At 50.5% G+C, this 20686-nt stretch overlaps 2 protein-coding genes across 7 annotated transcripts in view; one reads left to right on the plus strand and one right to left on the minus strand.

The window, feature by feature from the left end:
* Positions 1-10575, plus strand: part of SETDB1 (SET domain bifurcated histone lysine methyltransferase 1) — a 32928-nt gene extending 22353 nt beyond the window's left edge. For 5 of the 6 annotated variants that reach the window (XM_032302664.1, XM_032302663.1, XM_032302666.1 and 2 more), the window contains 10 exons: positions 200-826; positions 1267-1383; positions 5854-6023; positions 6871-7499; positions 8290-8318; positions 8427-8559; positions 8791-8956; positions 9343-9554; positions 9817-9905; positions 10053-10575. In XM_032302664.1, coding sequence (XP_032158555.1) covers positions 200-826; positions 1267-1383; positions 5854-6023; positions 6871-7499; positions 8290-8318; positions 8427-8559; positions 8791-8956; positions 9343-9554; positions 9817-9905; positions 10053-10170 — 2290 coding nt within the window. In that variant the 3' untranslated portion in view covers positions 10171-10575. Of the gene's footprint in view, positions 1-199; positions 827-1266; positions 1384-5853; positions 6024-6870; positions 7500-8289; positions 8319-8426; positions 8560-8790; positions 8957-9342; positions 9555-9816; positions 9906-10052 lie in introns of those variants that run through there. The other variant, XM_032302668.1, reaches the window with a different exon arrangement.
* A 185-nt stretch (positions 10576-10760) lies between these two features.
* On the minus strand, positions 10761-19788 carry CERS2 (ceramide synthase 2). The gene is made up of 11 exons (XM_032302674.1): positions 19685-19788; positions 14545-14718; positions 14005-14122; positions 13689-13807; positions 13404-13461; positions 13247-13297; positions 12927-13019; positions 12603-12731; positions 12293-12399; positions 12006-12159; positions 10761-11822 (listed from the first exon to the last, which is right to left on the minus strand). Exons 2-11 carry the CDS (start codon positions 14715-14717, stop codon positions 11682-11684), a joined length of 1143 nt encoding a protein of 380 aa, XP_032158565.1. The 5' UTR covers position 14718; positions 19685-19788; the 3' UTR covers positions 10761-11681.
* Positions 19789-20686: the final 898 nt, after the last annotated feature.

Raw genomic sequence — 20686 nt, forward strand, 5'->3', positions numbered from 1 at the left:
TTTTCATTCACTGAAGAGTAACCAGGACCTCTTAGTGTCCAAGTTTGGTAAAGCAAGGGAAAACGTGACTTCCTTGTGTCATCTGTGGCTTCCCGGGCACAGCTGTTTGAAAGATGAGTGAGCTAGCCAGCTGCAGGGGCCTTCTGCAGCAGAAGGGTCCTGTTGCCCTCTTACCTGATCTCTCACGTGTCTTTTGCAGACCACCGTTAAGCTCAACAGCCTCTGCCCCAGCAGCACCCCCAGTACCCCCAGCACCTCCCGCCTTCCACGGCATGCTGGAGCGGGCCCCAGCAGAGCCCTCCTACCGAGCCCCCATGGAGAAGCTCTTCTACTTACCTCATGTGTGCAGCTACACCTGTCTGTCCCGAGTCAGACCTATGAGAAGTGCGCAGTACCGGGGCAAGAATCCTCTGCTGGTCCCACTACTCTATGACTTCCGGCGGATGACAGCCCGCCGCCGAGTTAACCGCAAGATGGGCTTTCATGTTATCTATAAGACACCCTGTGGCCTCTGCCTTCGGACAATGCAGGAGATCGAGCGCTATCTTTTTGAGACTGGCTGTGACTTCCTCTTCCTGGAGATGTTCTGTTTGGATCCATATGTTCTTGTGGACCGCAAGTTTCAGCCCTATAAACCTTTTTACTATATTTTGGACATCACTTACGGGAAGGAAGATGTTCCCCTATCCTGTGTCAATGAGATTGACACAACCCCCCCACCCCAGGTGGCCTACAGTAAGGAACGAATCCCGGGCAAGGGTGTTTTCATTAACACGGGCCCAGAATTTCTGGTCGGTTGTGACTGCAAGGATGGGTGCCGTGACAAGTGAGTTGGTAGGGTAATTGCTGGCCCTGCCTCCAACTTTGTTATCCTTGTCTTTCCTTTACCTTCTTTCTCCATTTGTTTCCTATTTACATTCTCCCTCAGCTGGAGCTCCTGCCATTAGGCCTCCATGAAGCAATGAGAGAGGCTTGGGTCTGACACGGCCCCCACTGCATGACCCTGGGTACACATGCCCTGTGTTTGTTTTTCTCTGATTCTCCCCCTTTTTCCTTTGTGTCCCTCCATTGTGCTTTCAGTTGCCACTTGGTTTCATTCTGTCTTCCATGTGGTCTGTCATGTTCTTACTGTCTTTTCCCTTTTCCCTTCTCATTTACATGTATGACAAGAAAAATTTCACTGTTCTCCCTATTCTTTTGTAGTACTTCCTACCTCTAAAGAAAGTCTCACAGCTCTAGCCGTCATATCCTTCTGTCTTAATTCAGGTCCAAATGTGCCTGTCATCAACTAACTATCCAGGCCACAGCCTGCACCCCGGGCGGCCAGATCAACCCTAACTCTGGCTACCAGTACAAGAGACTAGAAGAGTGTCTGCCCACAGGGTAAGTAGGGGAAAGTGAAGCACTTCACAGACGGAGTTCTAAAAATTGGAACCAAAAATAGAGTAACCGAAACCAAGTGTTTTATCATTTAAATCTTACTGAATTTCCAGCACATGTTTCTTCCTTGGGCTTTCTTTTAAATGAAGACTTCTAATGATTGAATAGGATCTAGCAGTTGCAGTTAAAAGTGTTCTCCATTTCATAGTTGTATGTATATCTTAACAGACTGCAGTTATGGTGGCAAGGGAGATGTGTTCAGAGAGAAGCATGCAGGGACCTGATTATATAGGACTTAGTAAATGAGAATAAAAATTAGAAACAGGGGCGCCTGGGTGGCTCAGTGGGTTAAAGCCTCTGCCTTCAGCTCACGTCATGTTCCCAGGGTCCTGGGATCGAGCCCTGCATCGGGCCCTCTGCTCAGCGGGGAGCCTGCTTCCTCCTCTCTCTCTGCCTGCTTCTCTGCCTACTTGTGATCTCTGTCTGTCAAATAAATAAATAAAATCTTTAAAAAAAAATTAGAAACAAATCATGGTGCGATAGGAAACTGTTAGAGAATTTCAAGCAGGCAAATGATGCCATCTACTTTTTGAAGGTTACCATGGCTTTGTGGAGACTGTGTCTTAGGGCAGCAAAAGTAAAACTGGGAAATCCACTTAGGAGATGAATTACAGGGATATAGGCAAGAGGTGGTGGTTGCTGGGCCTTATTCTAGAATGCACACAGCAAGTAGAGCTGAAAGAGGGTAGAGTTGGGCTTCATTTGGAGGTAGAGCTGCAGAACTTGATTGATGGAGTGGGAGGGAAGCAGCAGAATCAAGGTCAAGTCCTCTAAATTTTATACTTCAGCGATGAAGTGGGTGTTGGTGCTTTTTACTGAGATGGAGGTCTGGAGGAGTTGCAGGTCTGGAAGAAACTCAGCTCTTTCTCTGGCCATATTATGTTTGAGGTCCCTCCTAGACACTCCAAGGAGAAATATCAAGAAGGCAGTGAGACTTCTGGAAAGAAGTATAAGGACTGGACATAAGGAATTAGGAACCCTGAACATAAGTAAGAGGCAGTATTTAAAGCCTGGATGAGTTTACCTAGAGAGAATATTGATACTAGATAAGAAAAGGGGCCCCAGCAGTCATCCCTGGGTTCTCCAATCAGAGACTGAGCAGAGGAGGTGAAACCAGCATGTAAGATTGAAAAAGGCAGGCAAAGACTCAGACAATGAAAGAGGGGGATATAAAACTTGATAAAATGATTATATATGAACATGGAAACAAACCTGGTACTCAAGATACATAATTAGCAGAGAACAGAAGAAGAGAAAAACATCAATGAAATAATGCAGAAATTTTCCTATAATTGAAGAAGGGTCTGTTTCCAAATGGAAAATGCCAGTCATGTCCCAGCATAGCAGATGAAAATAGATCACCACTAAAAAATATTATAATAAAATGAAATCATTGTGTCCACAGAACACTGAAGACAAACTAGAAATCCTAAAAGCTTCTAGAGAAGAGAAATAGACCACAAAAATAAAGAATCAATGTCTTCGGCCTTCTCAAAATGACATGGGAAGCTAGATGGAAATTAAGTACCCTATTCAGAATTCTGAGGAGAAATTACTTATAACCCAAGAGTTCTAAACCCCAGGCAATGAGTTTTAAGTGTTAAACTAAAGACATTTTTTAGACATGAAACACCTCAAAATTGTCAATTTAGTTTCCTTCCCAGAGAAAGTTAATTGGAGGGGGCACCTGGGTGGCTCAGTTGGTTAAGCACCTGCCTTTGGCTCAGGTCATGATCCCAGGGTCCTGGGATGGAGCCCCACGTTGGGCTCTCTGCTCAGCGGGGAGCCTGCTTCTCCCTCTCCCTGCCGCTCCCCCTGCTTATACTCTCCTCTCTGTCAAATACGTAAATAAAATCTTTAAAAAAAAAAAAAAGAAAGTTAACTGGAATTATTTTCCATAAGGGGAAAAGTCAAGAGAGGGGAAGACATTTTGATCCAGGAAATAGCAGCTCCAACACAAAAAGAGGATTGAGGGAGAACCCTGGAGGTGGTGGGGGTGAAGGGGACTTGGCTGACAGCCACACTCCAGATGGGACAGCCAGTGTGTGAGCAGTGCAGATCCAGCTGCAAGAGAAGCTCTGGAAGAACAGGCTTAGTAGAAAACCTGTATGTCTGAGGATCTTCACAAGAGATGAAGGATGCCAGGGAAGTCAGGAGATGAATTTGTGCTGAATGCAAATTGAAAGCTAAGCAAAGGGAAAGACAGTTACTGGCTTCAGCTGCATCACTGTATCATTTATGTTTTAATTATAATAAAACTTGAGTCTGTAACAACATCCAGATTTGCTACTTCTGGGCAGTAGATGAGTGTCCATTATGTCCTTTTTCGTGTTTGAAATGTTTCATAGAAATATTTTCAAAGAATCACAAATAATACGTCACTTCCTTGCCTAAAACTCTAATAGCTTCCCACTGCATTTTGGATTTCATTCTAACTCTTAATCTTGGGCAACAAGACACTGCTTATCTGGACCCTTCCTATCTCTCTCCCTCCAAAACTGTTCTAACCACGCTGATATTCTTCAGTTACTGAATCTAGTTTGCCTGGTGTTAGCCAGTCTACCTCAGGGGCCTTCGTACATGCTGTGCCCTCTGCTTGGCATCCGTCCACCGTTCGTTGCATGGTTATCTTCTTTAACCTTGAGCTCTCAGCTTTAATCTCACCTCCTCAGAGAGACCTTTCCTGACGCTAAAACTAGGTCATTTTCACTCCCTTAATGCTCTCATTGAGCAGTCCTTTTGTGTTTTTTATAGGATCTGGGGCAGCTTGAATTTATATGTTGACTTGCTTTTGTTCTTGCTTTTGTTTTTGCTTTTCCATTAGTGCATAAGCTCCATGGGGATGGGAACCTGTCTTGCTCACCGTGGTATGACCGGCATCTAACTGACCCAGTACCTGGCACATAGGAAGCATTGTTGAATGAATGAGTGATACAGTATACCTACTGTGAAAGGTTCCTTTGGTGGTGATTAGACCTAAATTCAAATTCTGACTTCATCCATTCTAAGCTGATCTTGTATTATTAGCTGTAAACAGGAGAATTGAACAGAACAGCCCCACTGAGGCTTTAGGGGACCTAACGAAGTTGCTTCTTGAGATGGTGCTGGTTACATGGTGTGTTCAGTTTGTGAAAATTCATTGAGCTGTAGACATGTATATGTTCTTTCCTCTGTGTATATTATGCTTTCATTGTTTTATTTTTAAGGAATCTCTACATTCAGTGTAGGGCTCCAACTCAGGACCCCTGTGCCTGAGTCGCATGCTCTACCCACTTAGCCAGATGGGCCCCCTAGTTTCCATGTTTTTTGAGGTTTAAAAAAAAATCCTTGTAGGGTTGCTCCGAGGATAGAATAGAGAACGTATATGAAGCATATTGGCAAAATGCCAAACACAAAGTATATGTTCAGCAGGGAGGAGCTGCTAATAATCTTTGTCCAAAAGGATAGGACCAGTGTCATCAACTCTCTAATTATACTGGTGTCCTCTTTCCAGAAGTAGATGTCTCCCAAATCTCCGTGTCAGGAAACTTTAAGTGAAATCCCAACACTGAACAAAGTAGATGGAGCAGAAATATTGATGCCTGAGAAGATGGCAGTTTTCTCCGTAAAACTATTTGCTAGATAACTTTGATAGTTTATTTTTTAAATACTTAATCTGTGCAGTCCTTAAACTTAATAGATCTTTGAGCTCCCTGAGAGGAAAGGTTGAGTTCCAGTTATGTAGAAAGCCCTGGGTGGTTAGTAAATGTTCACAGAGTGAAAGAATGAAAGTCTGCTATGCCAGAACTTTTGTTCCAATTCCTCCTCTTTCCATATCTATTATATTGGCTTCTGCCTGTCCCACTCATCTTTATTTTATATGTCTCTTTCTATAAATTGATGTAGTCTGTCTACATATTCTAACAGCTCTTAATCTTTATTCACATCAGTTTGCTCGCTTTCCTCCAGGTGTTTGGCGTTCTGCTATTCACTGTTAACTAGTGTGATAAATACCTCCATGAATCACTTTTCCCCCTTCTGAGTTATTTCCTTGGGCTCTATTTCCAAATGAATCAAAGAGCATGGACAGTTCAGTACATTGACTCGCTTAGATCACTACCTACTAAATGATGATACCTTAAGAATTGTTACAGTTCTGGGGCGCCTGGGTGGCTCAGTGGGTTAAGCCGCTGCCTTCGGCTCAGGTCGTGATCTCAGGGTCCTGGGATCGAGTCCCACATTGGGCTCTCTGCTCAGCAGGGACCCTGCTTCCTCCTCTCTCTTTCCTGCCTCTCTGCCTACTGGTGATCTCTCTCTGTCAAATAAATAAATAAAATCTTTAAAAAAAAAAAAAAAAAAAGAATTGTTACAGTTCTGTGGGCAGAACGGATCTAGTAATCATGTTATGATTGAGTTTATTGTCCCTCCTCCCAGAGTCTATGAGTGTAACAAACGCTGCAAATGTGACCCAAACATGTGCACAAACCGGCTGGTGCAGCACGGACTCCAGGTTCGGCTACAGCTGTTCAAGACACAGAACAAGGGCTGGGGTATCCGCTGCTTGGATGACATTGCCAAAGGCTCCTTTGTCTGTATTTATGCAGGTTGGTGATGAAATGAAAGAGTGGCCTCTGAGGTTAGGACATGATAGGGAATTGAATCAGAGAGAAGCTAAACAGAAGAATAAAATGCTTGACATGTGAACTTAGGAGGAAGAGGAGGCCAGGATGTTCTTACGTAAAGAACAGGATAAGTGATGTGCCTGTCTGGGTAGACTAGGAAGGGACAAAGAGCTTTATAAGAACAAGAAGGAAAAGGGTTGAAAGTGGACATGAGGATTTTTTTATTATTATTAACATATAATGTATTATTTGCCCCAGAGGTACAGGTCTGTGAACCATCAGGCTTACACATTGCACAGCACTTGCCATAGCACAAACCCTTCCCAGTTGGACGTGAGGATTTTTCAGATGAGGGACATGGGAGCAGGGCCTGGTGTGTCATTTCCTCCCACGTCTCTCCACCCAGAGGCTTTTAGCATAGCTGCAGACACCCTTTTGGTAAACCAAGTGAAGAAGAAGACAGGATGGCAGAAAGGGCAAGATTTAAAACTAGAGTTAAGGGGCGCCTGGGTGGCTCAGTGGGTTAAGCCTCTGCCTTAGGCTCGGGTCATGATCCCAGGGTCCTGGGATTGAGCCCCACGTTGGGCTCTTTGCTCAGCGGGGAGCCTGCTTCCTCCTCTCTCTGCCTACCTGTGGTCTCTGTCTGTCAAATAAATAAATAAAATCTTTAACAAAAAACTAGAGTTAAGACACTGAGGTGACAAGGGAGAGCCCATAAGAGAGGTGTCTTGACTGTGTGTCAGTGGCTGGGTATTGCTGGAAGGAGCCCTGTACTTTCTAAAAGATCCTCATAACCATGGAATATGCCTTTAATTCTCTTCATTCCCAGGCAAGATCCTGACAGATGACTTTGCAGACAAGGAGGGCCTGGAGATGGGTGATGAGTACTTTGCCAATCTGGACCACATCGAGAGCGTGGAGAACTTCAAGGAAGGCTATGAGAGTGATGCTCCCTGTTCCTCTGATAGCAGCGGGGTGGACTTGAAAGACCAGGAGGATGGCAACAGTGGTACAGAGGATCCTGAAGAGTCCAATGATGACAGCTCCGATGATAACTTCTGTAAAGATGAGGACTTCAGCACCAGCTCCGTGTGGCGCAGCTATGCTACCCGGCGGCAGACCCGGGGCCAAAAGGAGAACGGACTTTCTGAGACCGCTTCCAAGGACTCCCGCCCCCCAGACCTCGGCCCCCCACATATTCCTGTCCCTCCAGCAATTCCTGTAGGTGGCTGCAATCCGCCTTCCTCTGAAGAGACACCCAAAAACAAGGTGGCCTCGTGGTTGAGCTGCAATAGTGTCAGTGAAGGTGGCTTTGCTGACTCTGATAGCCGTTCATCCTTCAAGACTAGCGAAGGTGGGGAAGGCCGGGCTGGGGGAGGCAAAGGGGAGGCTGAGAAGGCCTCCACCTCAGGGATGGGCTTCAAGGATGAGGGAGACATCAAGCAGCCCAAGAAAGAGGTAAGTGGTGGCAGGAGTCTCAAGAGCAGTGGCTTTTGTGTAACTGGTGTAGTAATGTAATGTGGCTTACTTTCACTCTTCATTCATTTTACTGGGTGGAGATTTCTGTGGCAAACTGGATTATCGCCCCGGCCACCTGATCACTCAGCACATTCCTAGTGCTTAAAGAACCAAATTATTTTAAAAATCAACTTTGGGAAGAAGCATCTGGTTCATTCCAAAATAAAGGATTTATAAGTAGTTTTTTTAAATTAAATGTTATATTTCAGGTTATCTGCAGCATTGATTTCAAATTATCTGCAGCATTGCTGTCTTTTGTTATACTTAAAAACCAAGAATCGAGGGGGTTTTGGTGGCTCAGTTAGGCATCCAACTCTTGATTTCAGCTCCAGGCGTGATCTCAGGGTCATGAGATTGCGCCCTATGTTGGGCTCAAGTCAGCTTGAGAGTCTCTCCCTCTCTCCCTCTGCTTGCATGCTCTATCTCCATCCTGTCCCCCCCCTTTAAATAAATCCTTAAAGGGGAAAAAAAATGTTGATTCTAGATGTATTTTTATTGATGTTGAAACTTAGCACATTATGGGTGGTAAATTATGTCCCTGTCCTTGTAAGATTCTACCCTTGAGCATCTTACAGTGAGAATATCACTGTTACTGTCAAGCTGCAGAACAGTCTCTAGCTAGCATACTTATTTCTCACTAGCTGAGATCTTTGGGATCAAGTCTGATTGCTGGATTTGTTACCTAGGACCACTGAAAACACTTTTTAACCTTTCACTTGCTCTCTTCCAGGACCCTGATGACCGAAACAAGATGTCAATGTAAGAGCCTCTCTTTCTGACCTGTTTCCAGATCTGCCTTGTTTCAAGCCTATAAAAGACACCATCATCTGACTCCCTCTCATCTCTCATTCCTTCCCCTTCCATTAGAGTTACTGAAACCTCTCGAAATTATGGTTACAATCCTTCTCCCATGAAGCTTGAAGGACTTCGCCGCCCACCTAGTAAGACTAGTATGCATCAGAGCCGACGACTCATGGCCTCTGCTCAGTCCAATGCTGATGTAAGTGGCCTTCTCCCTCAAGCTGTACCTCACCTCTTCAGAGCCTTACTGATAATTACCAATAAATGCCTTGGTTCTTTGGCTGTGACTTCTTGCTTCCTTTTCCTTCAGCAAGCGTCTCATCTTTCTCTTGCTGTACTTAGTTTCTTCCTACCTAACTGTAGAAAGAGCAAGAACTTGAATGGGTCCTCTCCATTTATTCGTCTTTCTTCTCACCTTTGTGTTTCCCAGGATGTGTTAACATTGTCTAGCAGCACAGAAAGTGAGGGGGAAAGTGGGACGAGCCGGAAGCCCACCACTGGTCAGACTTCAGCCACAGCAATGGATAGCGATGATATCCAGACCATCTCCTCTGGCTCCGAAGCGGATGACTTTGAGGACAAGAAGAACATGTCTGGTAGTCTGGAGGAATGTTGGGGGTAGTAGGAAGGAACGGTAGGAAAGCTGGGATAGGGGCTTTTTTAGGGAAGGTAAAGAAGTTAGAAAACATTGAGATCTTAAAAGAGTTGATGTATGTATGTCTGGGAGGGTTCTCTGATTCCCAACTCAACTGCTAATGTTCAGCACATCCCCTTCTCTCTCCTTTCCATTTCCCCACTCTTTTGCCTTAGCTCCTTTACCCAGCAGATCTAATCCTGCTTGAAAAAACTGCCAATTAGAATCTTTGCTTTCAGGGTCACGGCTAATCAGTATTCCTACGTGCAATGAGTGGGATGGAAATGAAAGTAGAGGATCCAGTCGTGACGTGGGATGGTGCCTAACCCTGTTCTCCTTCCTGTCCAGGTCCGACAAAGCGCCAGGTGGCAGTAAAATCAACCAGAGGTTTTGCTCTGAAGTCCACTCATGGGATTGCCATTAAGTCCACCAACATGGCATCTGTGGAAAAGGGGGAGAGTGCACCTGTTCGTAAGAACACACGCCAGTTCTATGATGGGGAAGAGTCTTGCTACATCATTGATGCCAAGCTAGAAGGCAACCTCGGCCGCTACCTCAATGTGAGACCCCTCTCCCTCCACTTTAAATGCTGGGTTATCCCACTGTCCTCAGATTTCTAGTTCTTTTAACACAACTATGTAAACCTACCTTTACTTGTTAGAAATTCTTGATCTCTAGGATCTTAAAGATGTAGCTTTCTTTTAGAACTTCTCTGTGATGGGGAGGATCAAAGGGCATTGTTTTTTGTCCAGCTTACACTCACCCCCACAAAGCTGGGTTCTGTTTTCTCTGTTCTTATGGGTCCTGTCCTTAAACCCACAGCATAGCTGCAGCCCCAACCTGTTTGTCCAGAATGTCTTCGTGGACACTCACGATCTTCGCTTCCCTTGGGTGGCCTTCTTTGCCAGCAAGTAAGAGGGGGTCAGGACGAGGGGGAAGGTTGGGTAAGAGCACCAGCCAGGGTTAAAGAGGGGGAAGGCCCCCACCTTTTGCCCCAGCTCTGCTCACACCTGGTGGCATGCTGCCTTCACCACCCCCATCCCTGTCTTCCTGTCCAGGAGGATCCGGGCTGGGACAGAGCTCACTTGGGACTACAACTACGAGGTGGGCAGCGTGGAAGGCAAGGAGCTGCTCTGCTGCTGCGGGGCCATCGAATGCAGAGGGCGTCTTCTTTAAAGGATAGCCTTCTTCTGAACTTTCCGAACCCTCCCTGAACCATCCTTTCCTCAGGAACTGGGTCTTCCTGACTGTTAAACTCTGACCCCCACGTCTCCAGTCTAGCTCTTCCCCCAGCTCCTAGTAGATAGAAATGGGAACTCTGGATCAGGAGATCCTTTCCCATGTGGTGCTAGCAGGCAGGGTCCCTCCTCCCACCTCCTAAAGCATGGAGGCAGGGAGAGGTTGCCACGCCGACCTGGGCCTGATATCCCTTGGTCCTCCTGTGACCCCTCCCTCCCAGCCTATATTTGTTCAAGTGTTCATGCTTCTGACAGACTGTATTCCTGGAATGAGGGCTGCATATCTACTGTCCTTGATTTGTATGGCTTCTTGAACATCTTTTTAACAAGATGTTAAAACGAAGATTGTGATTTGATTCATCTTCCTCAGCCCCCATTCTCCCAGTTCTGGGTCTTCAGAGACAGAGCTGTTTCCACCCCTCATCTTTCCCAAGAGGCAGCTGTCATTAATCTCACACCTTCTCTACCTTTGCATTTTCTTAATTGCCATGTGAAATTTTAAAAAAGAAAACATTACATAACCATGAGGAAGACTAACTTAGTTTATTTAGTTGATCTCCCTTCTCAGTTCCTATTAGTCTCAGACACTTATTGCCATGTTTTACTTAATCTTTAATATATTTTAATTAAAAAAAAAAACCCATTAACAGTACATTTTGGTCTGAAGTGGTCCCTCTGCTGAAATGCCAGGTGCTAGCTGTAATTCTGGCTTTAACCCAAAACACCGAATGTTTAATAAATAAAAATTAGAACTAGTTGCCATTCTATTCCAAACCAGCTAGCCTAGGGGATGAGGCCAGAGGAAGGAGGCAGTTAAGATCTTGGACCTGTGACGACAGAGAGCTGGCAAATAACACGTAGACCACCTGAGCAGTCCCAGTATGCGCGCCCCCCCCCCACCTTTTTGGCAGAGGTAGGGGTCATAATGTACCCTCCTACACTCCATTCATTTGTGTCTCAGGAGGGGAAAAAGTTAAAGCTCAGCTTTGGTTTCTGGCCCAAGTTAGGGAACCTAGAAGGGTGAGCCTTGGTCCGTCTTTGGCAGAATGAGGCCCACAGATGGGATAATAAGGCACAACCCTGGCTCTGGAGGTCAGGGAGTCTGAGGCAAACAGCTAGGGCCAAATTCTGAAGAATAAGGAATGTGAGTTGTAATTGCCACCCCCAGAGCTGAGGCAGGCCTCCAAAGCAATAGAAAGGACAACTTAGAATCACAGAGGGAAAATAAGTCCATCCCCCCTCTAACAAAGGATATACCAACCTCCCCTCTACCTGGGGATAGGCTGGTTAGAGTTTGGTTAAAGGCAACTGGGTGACAAAGAAGCAGGAGGTTGGGACGTAGAAGAACTCTCTCCTTGCTTTCTCCCCAGGGCTTAAGTGGTCCTCTGGGGAGGACAGGCTAGTTCCTTGGCTTTATGCGTTAATCTGAGGGGCAGCAGGGACAATGGTTCAGTCATTCTTACGATGGTTGTTACTGAGGACAGGGTGGCCGTTGGCTAGGGGCCGGCTCTTTGCTCCTCCCCCGGCTACAGCCTCCTCCCCTTCTGAGCTCTCCGTTTCTTCCCGGTCACTGCGTTCATCCTCTACCAGCTGTGGAAAGGGAAAAGAAGGGTTACATGCTATCCTCAAATGCTTAAGGAATGCCTCCCTCAGCAGGCTTGTCTTGCTGTACCCAGGGCCCCACAGTAGTTTCTTAGCAGGATGCCTGCTCATATGGGAGGGAGTCTGGGCTGTTTCTAGAGTTGAAGGGTGTAGGGCCTACAGAGCAGTCACCTTTCCAGTTATGAACTTGTGGGCCATGCGCAGAATGAGGTAGGCCCAGAAGATATGCAGCAGCTGTAGCACTCCCATCATGGAATTGAAGAAGTAGTAGCCGAAGAAAGCAGGATAGAGCTCCAAGGGGTAGACCACGGTGCAGTGCAAGATCCTGCATCAGGAAAGGAGGGACAGAACTGGAAACACACAGAAGAGGTGGAGGAGGCAGTGGGGATGAGAACAGATAAGGGGAGAGGCAAGGCTCCTGATTCCTTGAGGACAGGAGTATAGACTGGCTTACTCACCAGAAGGGCAGGATGACCAGTCGGGTAATGATGAAGACGATGGCGAAGACGATGAAGATGTTGTTGCAGGTGTTTTTCCATCCCGCATAGTTAAACATCTTGGCTGACTGTACAGATAGCCCCCATCCATCATAATGGGCTCCTGACTCTCCCGTATACATTTATATATACACTGGCTCTGTGCCCCCACCGCCTTGGTCCCAGGAAGGTCAGCACCCCCCACACCACCACCACCCCCAAAAAAGGGAGAGGGACAGGAGAACCTGCACCGGAGTCTCTTAGGTTTGAAGAAATGCCCAGCGAGCCTGACCTCTAGCAGGTAGTCGGAAGAGTCATGCAGAGCCATGATCAAAGTCCCTGCTCGGATGTAATTGGCAAACCAGGAGAAGCTGATGAGAATGATGGTTGCCACGTGGTGGATGATCTGTTCCTTAAAATCCTGCAAAGAAGATGCAGGCTCCAGGGGACTTTTTCGTGTTCCCCAGCCCCCACTCTAAATCCTACTTCTTTCCCCTTCCACCTAGTTCCCCTTAACCCACAGTTCATCCAAATACCCAGAAATCAAAGAGAAAGGCTCTCCATCCTGGGGCTTTGTTTTGGCTCCTAGGCTTAGGGGCACAGCTCCCTGACCTACCTTTCGCTTGACATCAGAGGCAATGCTGAAGAGCAGCGACCAGTAAAAAGAAAGTTCAATCATGTAGTACCAATACTGGGAAGGGATGGTGCTCTGGGAGAGAGGAGAGAAACAGAAAGGTGAGGGACCCTGAACAACAGGACCCGAGGGTCTCGCCTGTCCAACCCAGCCCTTCTAGCCCTTGTTTAGCACCATGACTACAGTGCCTTCTGCCATGTGTCCCAGAGATGATCTCTTCACACAGGTGTACATGTCCTCGTCCTGTCCTACCTTGATTATCTTAATCATCCCAGATAAGGAGTCAGGACCCCATCTCATACCTGTATGGGATAGCCCTCCCAAACCTTCTTCATGTCATAGAACCAGGGTTTCTGCAGAGAGACGGCGAGAGGTTAAAAGAGGAGGGGCCCACACTCTATGGCTTCACACCACCTTGACAGAAAACCTACTCCCACCTCCCAGGAACCCCGCACTCACATCCACGATGACAGCCATGCCAGCAATGAACGCAACCAGGTAAAAGGTGAATCTCCAGCTGGAAGAGGAAGCAGAAAGGATGAGGAGAGTGGCTGGGAGAGTGGCACAGCCCTCCAACCACTCCCAAGTGCTCGGAGATCTCCCTCTCAAGAGTATCACTGATATCCAAATTCGCCTCCTCACCAGGGCACAACGTCTCCCTGCACACAGCCGTGGCCCACCCCTCCAAGCAGGACATCAGACCTTCCTCTGCCACCCAGCTTCTCCGGCCCCAACCTCCCCTACCTGGCTTCTCTGAACTTCTTGAGGAGACTGGGCCGATCCTGGTTGCGGCGGCGGCGGAACCAGCGCTCTACCTGGCGGCCAGAGAGCCCACTCTGCCGTGACAGGAGCTCTACCTCCGCCTGGGTGTTGTGAAGAAGCCCAGTATGTTCAACTGTGGAACTCAACAGCACCCCCATCCTCCCGCCACGGCCTCCCAGCAAGAACCTGGATCAGTACCACTGCCCTCTCCTCTCGTCGCCTGCCCACATGGCGTTGCAACCTGCGCCCTCCCCCAGCAGCACCCAGCAACTTCCAGAGCAGGGCCTGCGGCTCACACCTGTTTGGGCTGCTTGCCACTGGTTAGGTAGAAGTGCTCCAAGGTGGGGTTGGCTGGTGCCCGCAGCCGAGTTTTCTCCTTTACGTTCAGGAAGGCGGCCAGTGGTGTAGCCACATAACTGAGGAAGGGAGAGCAGTGAAAAGGGTCTGTCTCCTTTAAAGCACCTCAGTTTCTTGGTAGCCCCTAAGCTGGAAGGGGAAAGGGCTGCAAGCTCAGACAGCTTTATCCTGGGCCTCAGTTTCCCGGCAACTCCCTCTTTGGCCTGCTTCGGCTGCCGAAAGCTGACAAAGCTGCCTGTGTTCACGAGTGACCAGGCGGAGTGGAGAGGGAGAACAAATAACCATTGAAGGAAAGGGCCTGGGGATGCTGAGCCCTCAGGAAGACAATGCTGCGTTCAGTGGGGGGCACACAGTAGGCAGGGATCTGGGTGGCCATAACAGCAGGGTCTGGGACCAGTTAAACAGCAAAAAAACAAACTTGAAGTGTGAGAAACTGTGGCTGGCAGCCAAGGCAGGCATGGGGGAAGGTTGGTATGCTCACAGCTCAAAGTAGTATCGAACGATGAGGAAGAGCAAGGCCAGGGGTAGTGTGATGTAGAGGTCTGAGGCTTTGGCGTAGACACGTCCATCCCGGTCTTCTAGATCAGCCCAAGTTAAGTTCACAGGCAGCCACAGCCGTTCCCACCAGAAGTAGTCATACAAGGTCTGGAGCATCCTGAGTGAGGAGGGGGGAAGTCAGAGGGCATCACAGGGGGCAGCTATGGGGGAAGAGAAAGATGACAGACTGAAGCCCTGGAGTCTGGTCCCAGCCACATGGTGTTGGGCAAATCAGTTTCCTTGTCTGTAATATGGTGGCTTTCCAGTTCTAATATTTACCATTTACTGCAACTGAAAATGCTGCTGATGACCCCCAGGAGTCCCAGTTCTCTAGAACTAAAAACCTCGGGGTCTCCCCATCATTTTGCTACCCCAACAGGGAAGACAGGCAGGATCTGGCCCTGGAAGATGTAACAATCTGAGTAAAACCGGAGGCACCTTCTCCTCCCCTGCCCCCACGCTCCAACTACCCCTCTATCCCTCAAGCCAACCCACAGTTAAAAGCCTCCATGCGAAGGAAGCCCAAAAACAGATTGCAGGGCTAAAGCAAACCCTACCTCCTTCCCTACAACCCTTCTGGGTCAGAAGGTCCCTGGGGAAAATTAAGAGGCCAGAGTAAAGCAAAATTATGTCCCTAAAAGATGCTGAGCTCCAGGACAATCTGAACATCAAACTATTCCACCTGAGATTAACACCCCATGCCAAGCCGTCCAATTCCTGCACATAAGGTAGAAGAACTATCTGAAGCATCTTTTCAAAAACAAAGTGAAGGCAAGGCTGTAAAGTATTAGGGATGGGGGGGGCGGTGCCTCAGTGGCTCAGTCATTAAGTGTCTGCCTTCGGCTCATGTCATGATCCCAAGGTCCTGGGACTGAGCCCTGCATGGGGCTCCCTGCTCAGCGGGAAGCCTGTTCTCCCTCTCCCACTCCTCCTGCTTGTGTTCCCTCTCTTGATGTGTCTGTCTCTGTCAAAAAAATAAAATCTAAAAAAAAAAAAAGGATTAGGGATTCATGGACAGACAATGGAATCAGAAGACCAAAACATCTGGTGGAAGTAAGAGCTATTTATTAAGGCTCATCCATAAAATAGTAACTAGTCTGCAGGGGAACACCCATCCCAAGGACTCAGGGAAAAGCTGTTACTTCCCATCTCCCTCCTCCTCCCCAGGGTCCACTGGGAGGCAGTGACCAACCCCTGGCCACTTGGATACTGGAATGAGGGAGGGTACAGACCTCCTTTGAGGTTCCCTCTAAAGGCATTGTCCAGTGCTCCTGAGGGGGAAAGCAGTTGCTGGGAGCTGAGAGCAGCAGCAAGATGGTCCTATGGAGTCAGTGATGCCAATACCAACAGAATGCCTGGCAGTCCTGGGACTCAGAACGCCAGTGGGATGACAAGGGCAGAAGTTTCTGGGCCACCTAGCCCTCATCCTCTCAGAAGGGAAGAGAGGTGCTGGTATTCAGGCTCGCATGGAACTAAAAGCTGACGCAGAAGGTGGTCTCCTCCCACCCGGAGGGAAGAGAGTGGGAAGACCGTTCTCACCAGGAACTGGAGACCAGTTGGTGCCACTGGCTGAAGGCTGATCAGATCCCAGCTGAGCTGGGCTGGTCCACAGCCTGCTCTTCCCATGGCTCCGCCCACACCCACCACAGTACTTGCGAAATCCCTCTCAGAAATCCCTCTCAGCCTGTCACGGGTCAGTATTCCAGCTCAAGGACTTTACCCTCTTGTCCCCACTCCTGGTCACTGCTCTCAGATGAAGTCAGAGGTCAGCACTGACAATTAAGGAGCTTCAGCTCCACCTTCCCCCAGTAACACTCATTCACACACACACACTCTAGGCTCAGCTAGGGCACTGCCCCTTCCCCCTCTACCTTAGCCAGAATAAATATTTAATTAGTTAAAGAGATGGAAGCCTTTTGAAAAGAACAAAATTAAATACACTTCTCCACGGTGGAACTTTCCCCACACAACCAAGTGCACAACACACTTTCATAGAGAAAAGATCAAGAAAGTCTAGCAGAGAAGGAAAATACAGAATGCCTCGATGTGCTAACATGCCTCCTGCCTCTGGCTCGTCCTTCCCACTTTTCTAGCTTAGCTAGATTGGGGGTGGGGAAAGATATCTGATGTGTCTCCTGGGCTCCACATCTCTTGGAGACCACCTTGTCCTCTACTGAGATCTAAAGCAAAAGTATACAGACAGGCCTGGATGTCGGGCCCCATCCCCACCCTGGTCAGTGGAAACGCAGGAAGCTTCTCTGTCAGGGACATTTTTAGGATTAAAGATTCAGAGGGCTGGCTGGGGTCCCAGAGGGTGTGAGTAGGGCCCCTCTCCCTGACTCCTGGAACCCAGGATTGTCTTCTGCCGGTCTAAACCTACAAAAAAGGTGAGGAGCTGGGGAACTTAGCAGAAAAAGGGTCAGAGAGTGGTCGAGGGCAAGCACCAGGATAGGGCCATTATCTCAACCCCAAGACAAGATGACACCTGTCTACCCTTCCCATCCCAAGCAGGGAGAGCCAGAGAACATGGTGTGTCTGCAGCTCAGAAATGCAGATTAATGGGGTCTCTCTCATACCTGGGTTGCAGGCTTTCTGTGACCACAGCCCTCTCTTACTGCCCAGTACTTCCATTAGCAGAGCAAAGCTACCCCATCCCTGCCCACTGTACCCCACCCCCAGGGCCTAGCCCAGCAGGGAGAGGCACCCGATTCAGCACAGTCAGGGCTTCTGACTCAACATGCAGGGGTGGGGGGGCAGGGGCAGGGAGGACAACAGAGGGTCCCAGCAGCCTCACTTACACAGCCCCACAGAACCAACAGGTTTGCTCCTGAGGCAGCTCTGGTGGCTTCTTGGCACCAGCGCACCAAGCCAAGCACGGGATCCCATAAACAAAAGGCCGGGGCAAGAAGAGGAGATGTGAACTGGGCATAGGGAAGACAACCCTGCTTTTCTGGCCAGTCGGCCCTCAGGGTAGGTATTTGATTTTCTGATGGAGAAATCACACCTACAGATATTTTCCCACTCACAGAATGTACTCATCCCACATATGGAGATACAACAGAGTGTGTGTGTCTTGTGTATGTCTCTCCCTCCTCTCTCACACACACACCTGCCTCAGAGACACAGACGCCACTCTCTGAGGCACAGGCTGGACAGGGGCCAAGAGAGCAGGGATTTCATGGGCATTGCATTACCAGGAACTTGACTAGGGCTCTGCCCAGCCCCCACTCTCCGCCCCATCTCTTGACTGACCCCTCCCAACCCCTCAGAGCGGGATGTAAAGGGGACAGAGCCCTTTACAAGGCTCTGGGGGCTTGTAAACCCAGAATGCTGAGAGGGCAGAGGTCTGAGTCCGTGAGGAAGGGATCTCACAGACTCAACACGAAAATAGTCCTGCGGGTCTCTGATTTACTGAAGAAATAATTGAGGAAATCAGGATCAGCAAAGGAGGAGAGACGGACAAACACAGGGTCCCACAGGCTTCCAGCCGCCACTGAAGCCTGAGAGACTACAAAAAAAGGGGGAGGATCCGAGTAGTCTTCTTGTTGAAAACTTTCTTTTGGCAACAGCACAGAAGCAACTAGAAGGCTGCAGCACGGTTGAGCCAACAGGAGGTGTGTCATTGCTCCAGGCAGCCGTGTAGGTCCCCAAATTTAGCATGTCTGGGCTGCCCCACTAGAGGCCCCAACACACCCAAATACTTAGTGTGACTAGAGCCTCCAGGGGCAGGGAGAGGCCGGCAGGTTAAAGAGGCAGAGCGGGGACAGTGCTGAAGAGCACAGTAAAGTATCTGCAGGCCTGCAGGCTCCTGGCCAGTGACAGGGAGGCGAGGAGGCCCTGCCTCCAGGGGGAAAGCTGGCCAGAGGCCCCAGTGAAGGGAGTGGGCTATGGGGTACCAAGGGAGACAAGGAATTCCCCTTAGAACAGAGAATCTGTGCAGGTCACTTTATGATTAGGGCCAGAGAGACAAGGCTATGACAAGTCCTTATCCCTAGGAGCCCCATTACAAGTGCAGTCAACCACCCACATTTAGACCCAGTCACCTGGACTTTGGTATTGGGCAGAGACCCCTCCAACACAGACGTGGGAGTGACTGCCTGTTGGAGGCCTTTCCAGATTCATTTCCCTGTGAAGGAGGCATCATTCCTTGGGATTCTCAGAACCCCCTGCGTACTGAGTCTAGGAACTCAGGTAACTAAGCCCAGGTTGTGATGCCAGGAGCTTGGCTCCGGGAGACAGAGAAACCCCCAAGCTGAGGCCAAATATTAGTGCCACACACCTGCAATTAACCTACTTGCCAGAGAGCCTCCGGGCCGGTAATTAACAGTGGCCCAGAAAACCAGTTTCACCAGCAGCTTCCCCCTTCTTCGCCCCAGCCACACACACACACCCCATAACGGTATAGGAGCCTTAGCCTTGGGGGGCCAGGGCAGACACTCAGAGCCGCTCCTTCCTGTTTCCCGTTAAGCACATGGACGCTCTGACCTCGCTCTCGGAGTGGCCACAGTGGGCCGGTCCGAAGAAAAAGCGGCAGGACCCTCCCCACCATCCTACTCCAGCCATGGGACCCGTGCAGGCCAGGAGCGACGCCGCGGGCCCACTGCCAGGCTGGGGCTCTCGCGCAAATGGTCACCAAGCTCCTCTCCCCAACAAAGGGGGCGCCTGTGGCTCGGGCCCTCCGCGAGCAGCCCCGGGCCCCTACCTGTTGCCAGCAGGGCTTGCCTCCCCGGGCTGGGACGACGCGCCCCACAATGCCGAGGCGCCCGGCCAGCGTGCCCTCGGGCGGCACTGGGGGCCCGGCCGCTCCCGCGAGGCGCTCCGGCCCGCCCTCCCCCAGGCCCGCCGCCATGAGCGCGCCGGGCACAGGCCCCCGAGCCCGCGGCCGCCGCCGCCCCCAGCCCGGCCGCCCCGAGCCCGCGCCCCGCTCCCTCTGCCCTTGTCGCCCCCCACTCGCTCCGCAGCCGGGGCCCTCTCCGCGGAGCCGCGTCGGAGCCGCCCCCACTTCTCCCAACTTTTCCGCTGCCGCTCCCCGCCCCACCCCTGCGCGCAGCGCCCGCGGCTCCCAAGCTGGGGTCCCGACTCACTCGGCGGCGGCGGCGTCGCGGACCTGGCCGGGCCGGGAGCCGCTGCTCCGTCTCTCCTGGCGTCCGCGGAGCTCCGGCTCCCCCCCCACTCCGGACTGGCTAGGCTCGCTCCTCTCCTCCCCCTTCCGCCCGCCCGCCCGCCCGCTCCCTCCCTCCTTCCTCCTCCGCCCGCCGAGCCCAGCCGAGCCGCGTCCGAGCCCAGCCCGGGAGAGCAAGGCCGCGAGCGGGCCAGGAACCGGGAGGCTGGGCGTGGGCCTGCGGCCCGGCGACCGCAGGGGAGAGAAGAGAGAGCAGCGGGGCCCGGGCCTCTGCGCGGGGCAGCCGCGCCCAGCCCCCGCTCCCTGCCGCCGCCCCTTTCCCGGCTCTGGGACCCGAGCCCTCGCTGGCCAGCCCCGCGGCCGCGCCCACTGTAATCTCGGCACCTGGAGAAGCCCCAGAGGAGAGAAGGCAGGGCCGGAGCCCCGCGGCCACTCTGGGCTCTCCGCGGCCCTCGGGGACAGACCCTCGAGATGCCCGGCGAGGAGCAGCCGAGCGCCTGCCTCACTCTCCCGCCCCCAACTGCGGTCGGCGACTTCAGCCCTGCTGCGGCCCCCAGTTCCCCCCGCCCGACCGATTGCCACACTTCCCACCTCTAGACCCACTGAGCGGCGGAGGGAGGACGGCGCCCAGGCTTCGGACGAGCGAAGCCTGGGGGAGACCTTTCCGAGTGCGGTGCGCCCAGGCCAAGCTCCTCTCCCGGCCTGACCCAGGCAGCGGACCGTCGTGATTCCCTTGCCCTTCCCTGCGCAGAGCCTGCCGTCCCTGCGAGGTCCCCCACTCCATCCCCAACACAAAACCCTCGTTTCCACCCAAGTATGTAAAACCTTCCCGCAGCAGCACTTCTAACCCGCCATAGTTCTATGAAAGAGTCGACTGCCAACTTTTGTTTTGTAAAATGTATCTGAGTTTGACATCTACACTGTTTTTCCCTCTTCTAATTCATAGTTTTAAGATGTCTTTTGT

Source organism: Mustela erminea, chromosome 10 (assembly GCF_009829155.1).
Source record: "Mustela erminea isolate mMusErm1 chromosome 10, mMusErm1.Pri, whole genome shotgun sequence".
Taxonomy (NCBI): Eukaryota; Metazoa; Chordata; class Mammalia; order Carnivora; family Mustelidae; genus Mustela; species Mustela erminea.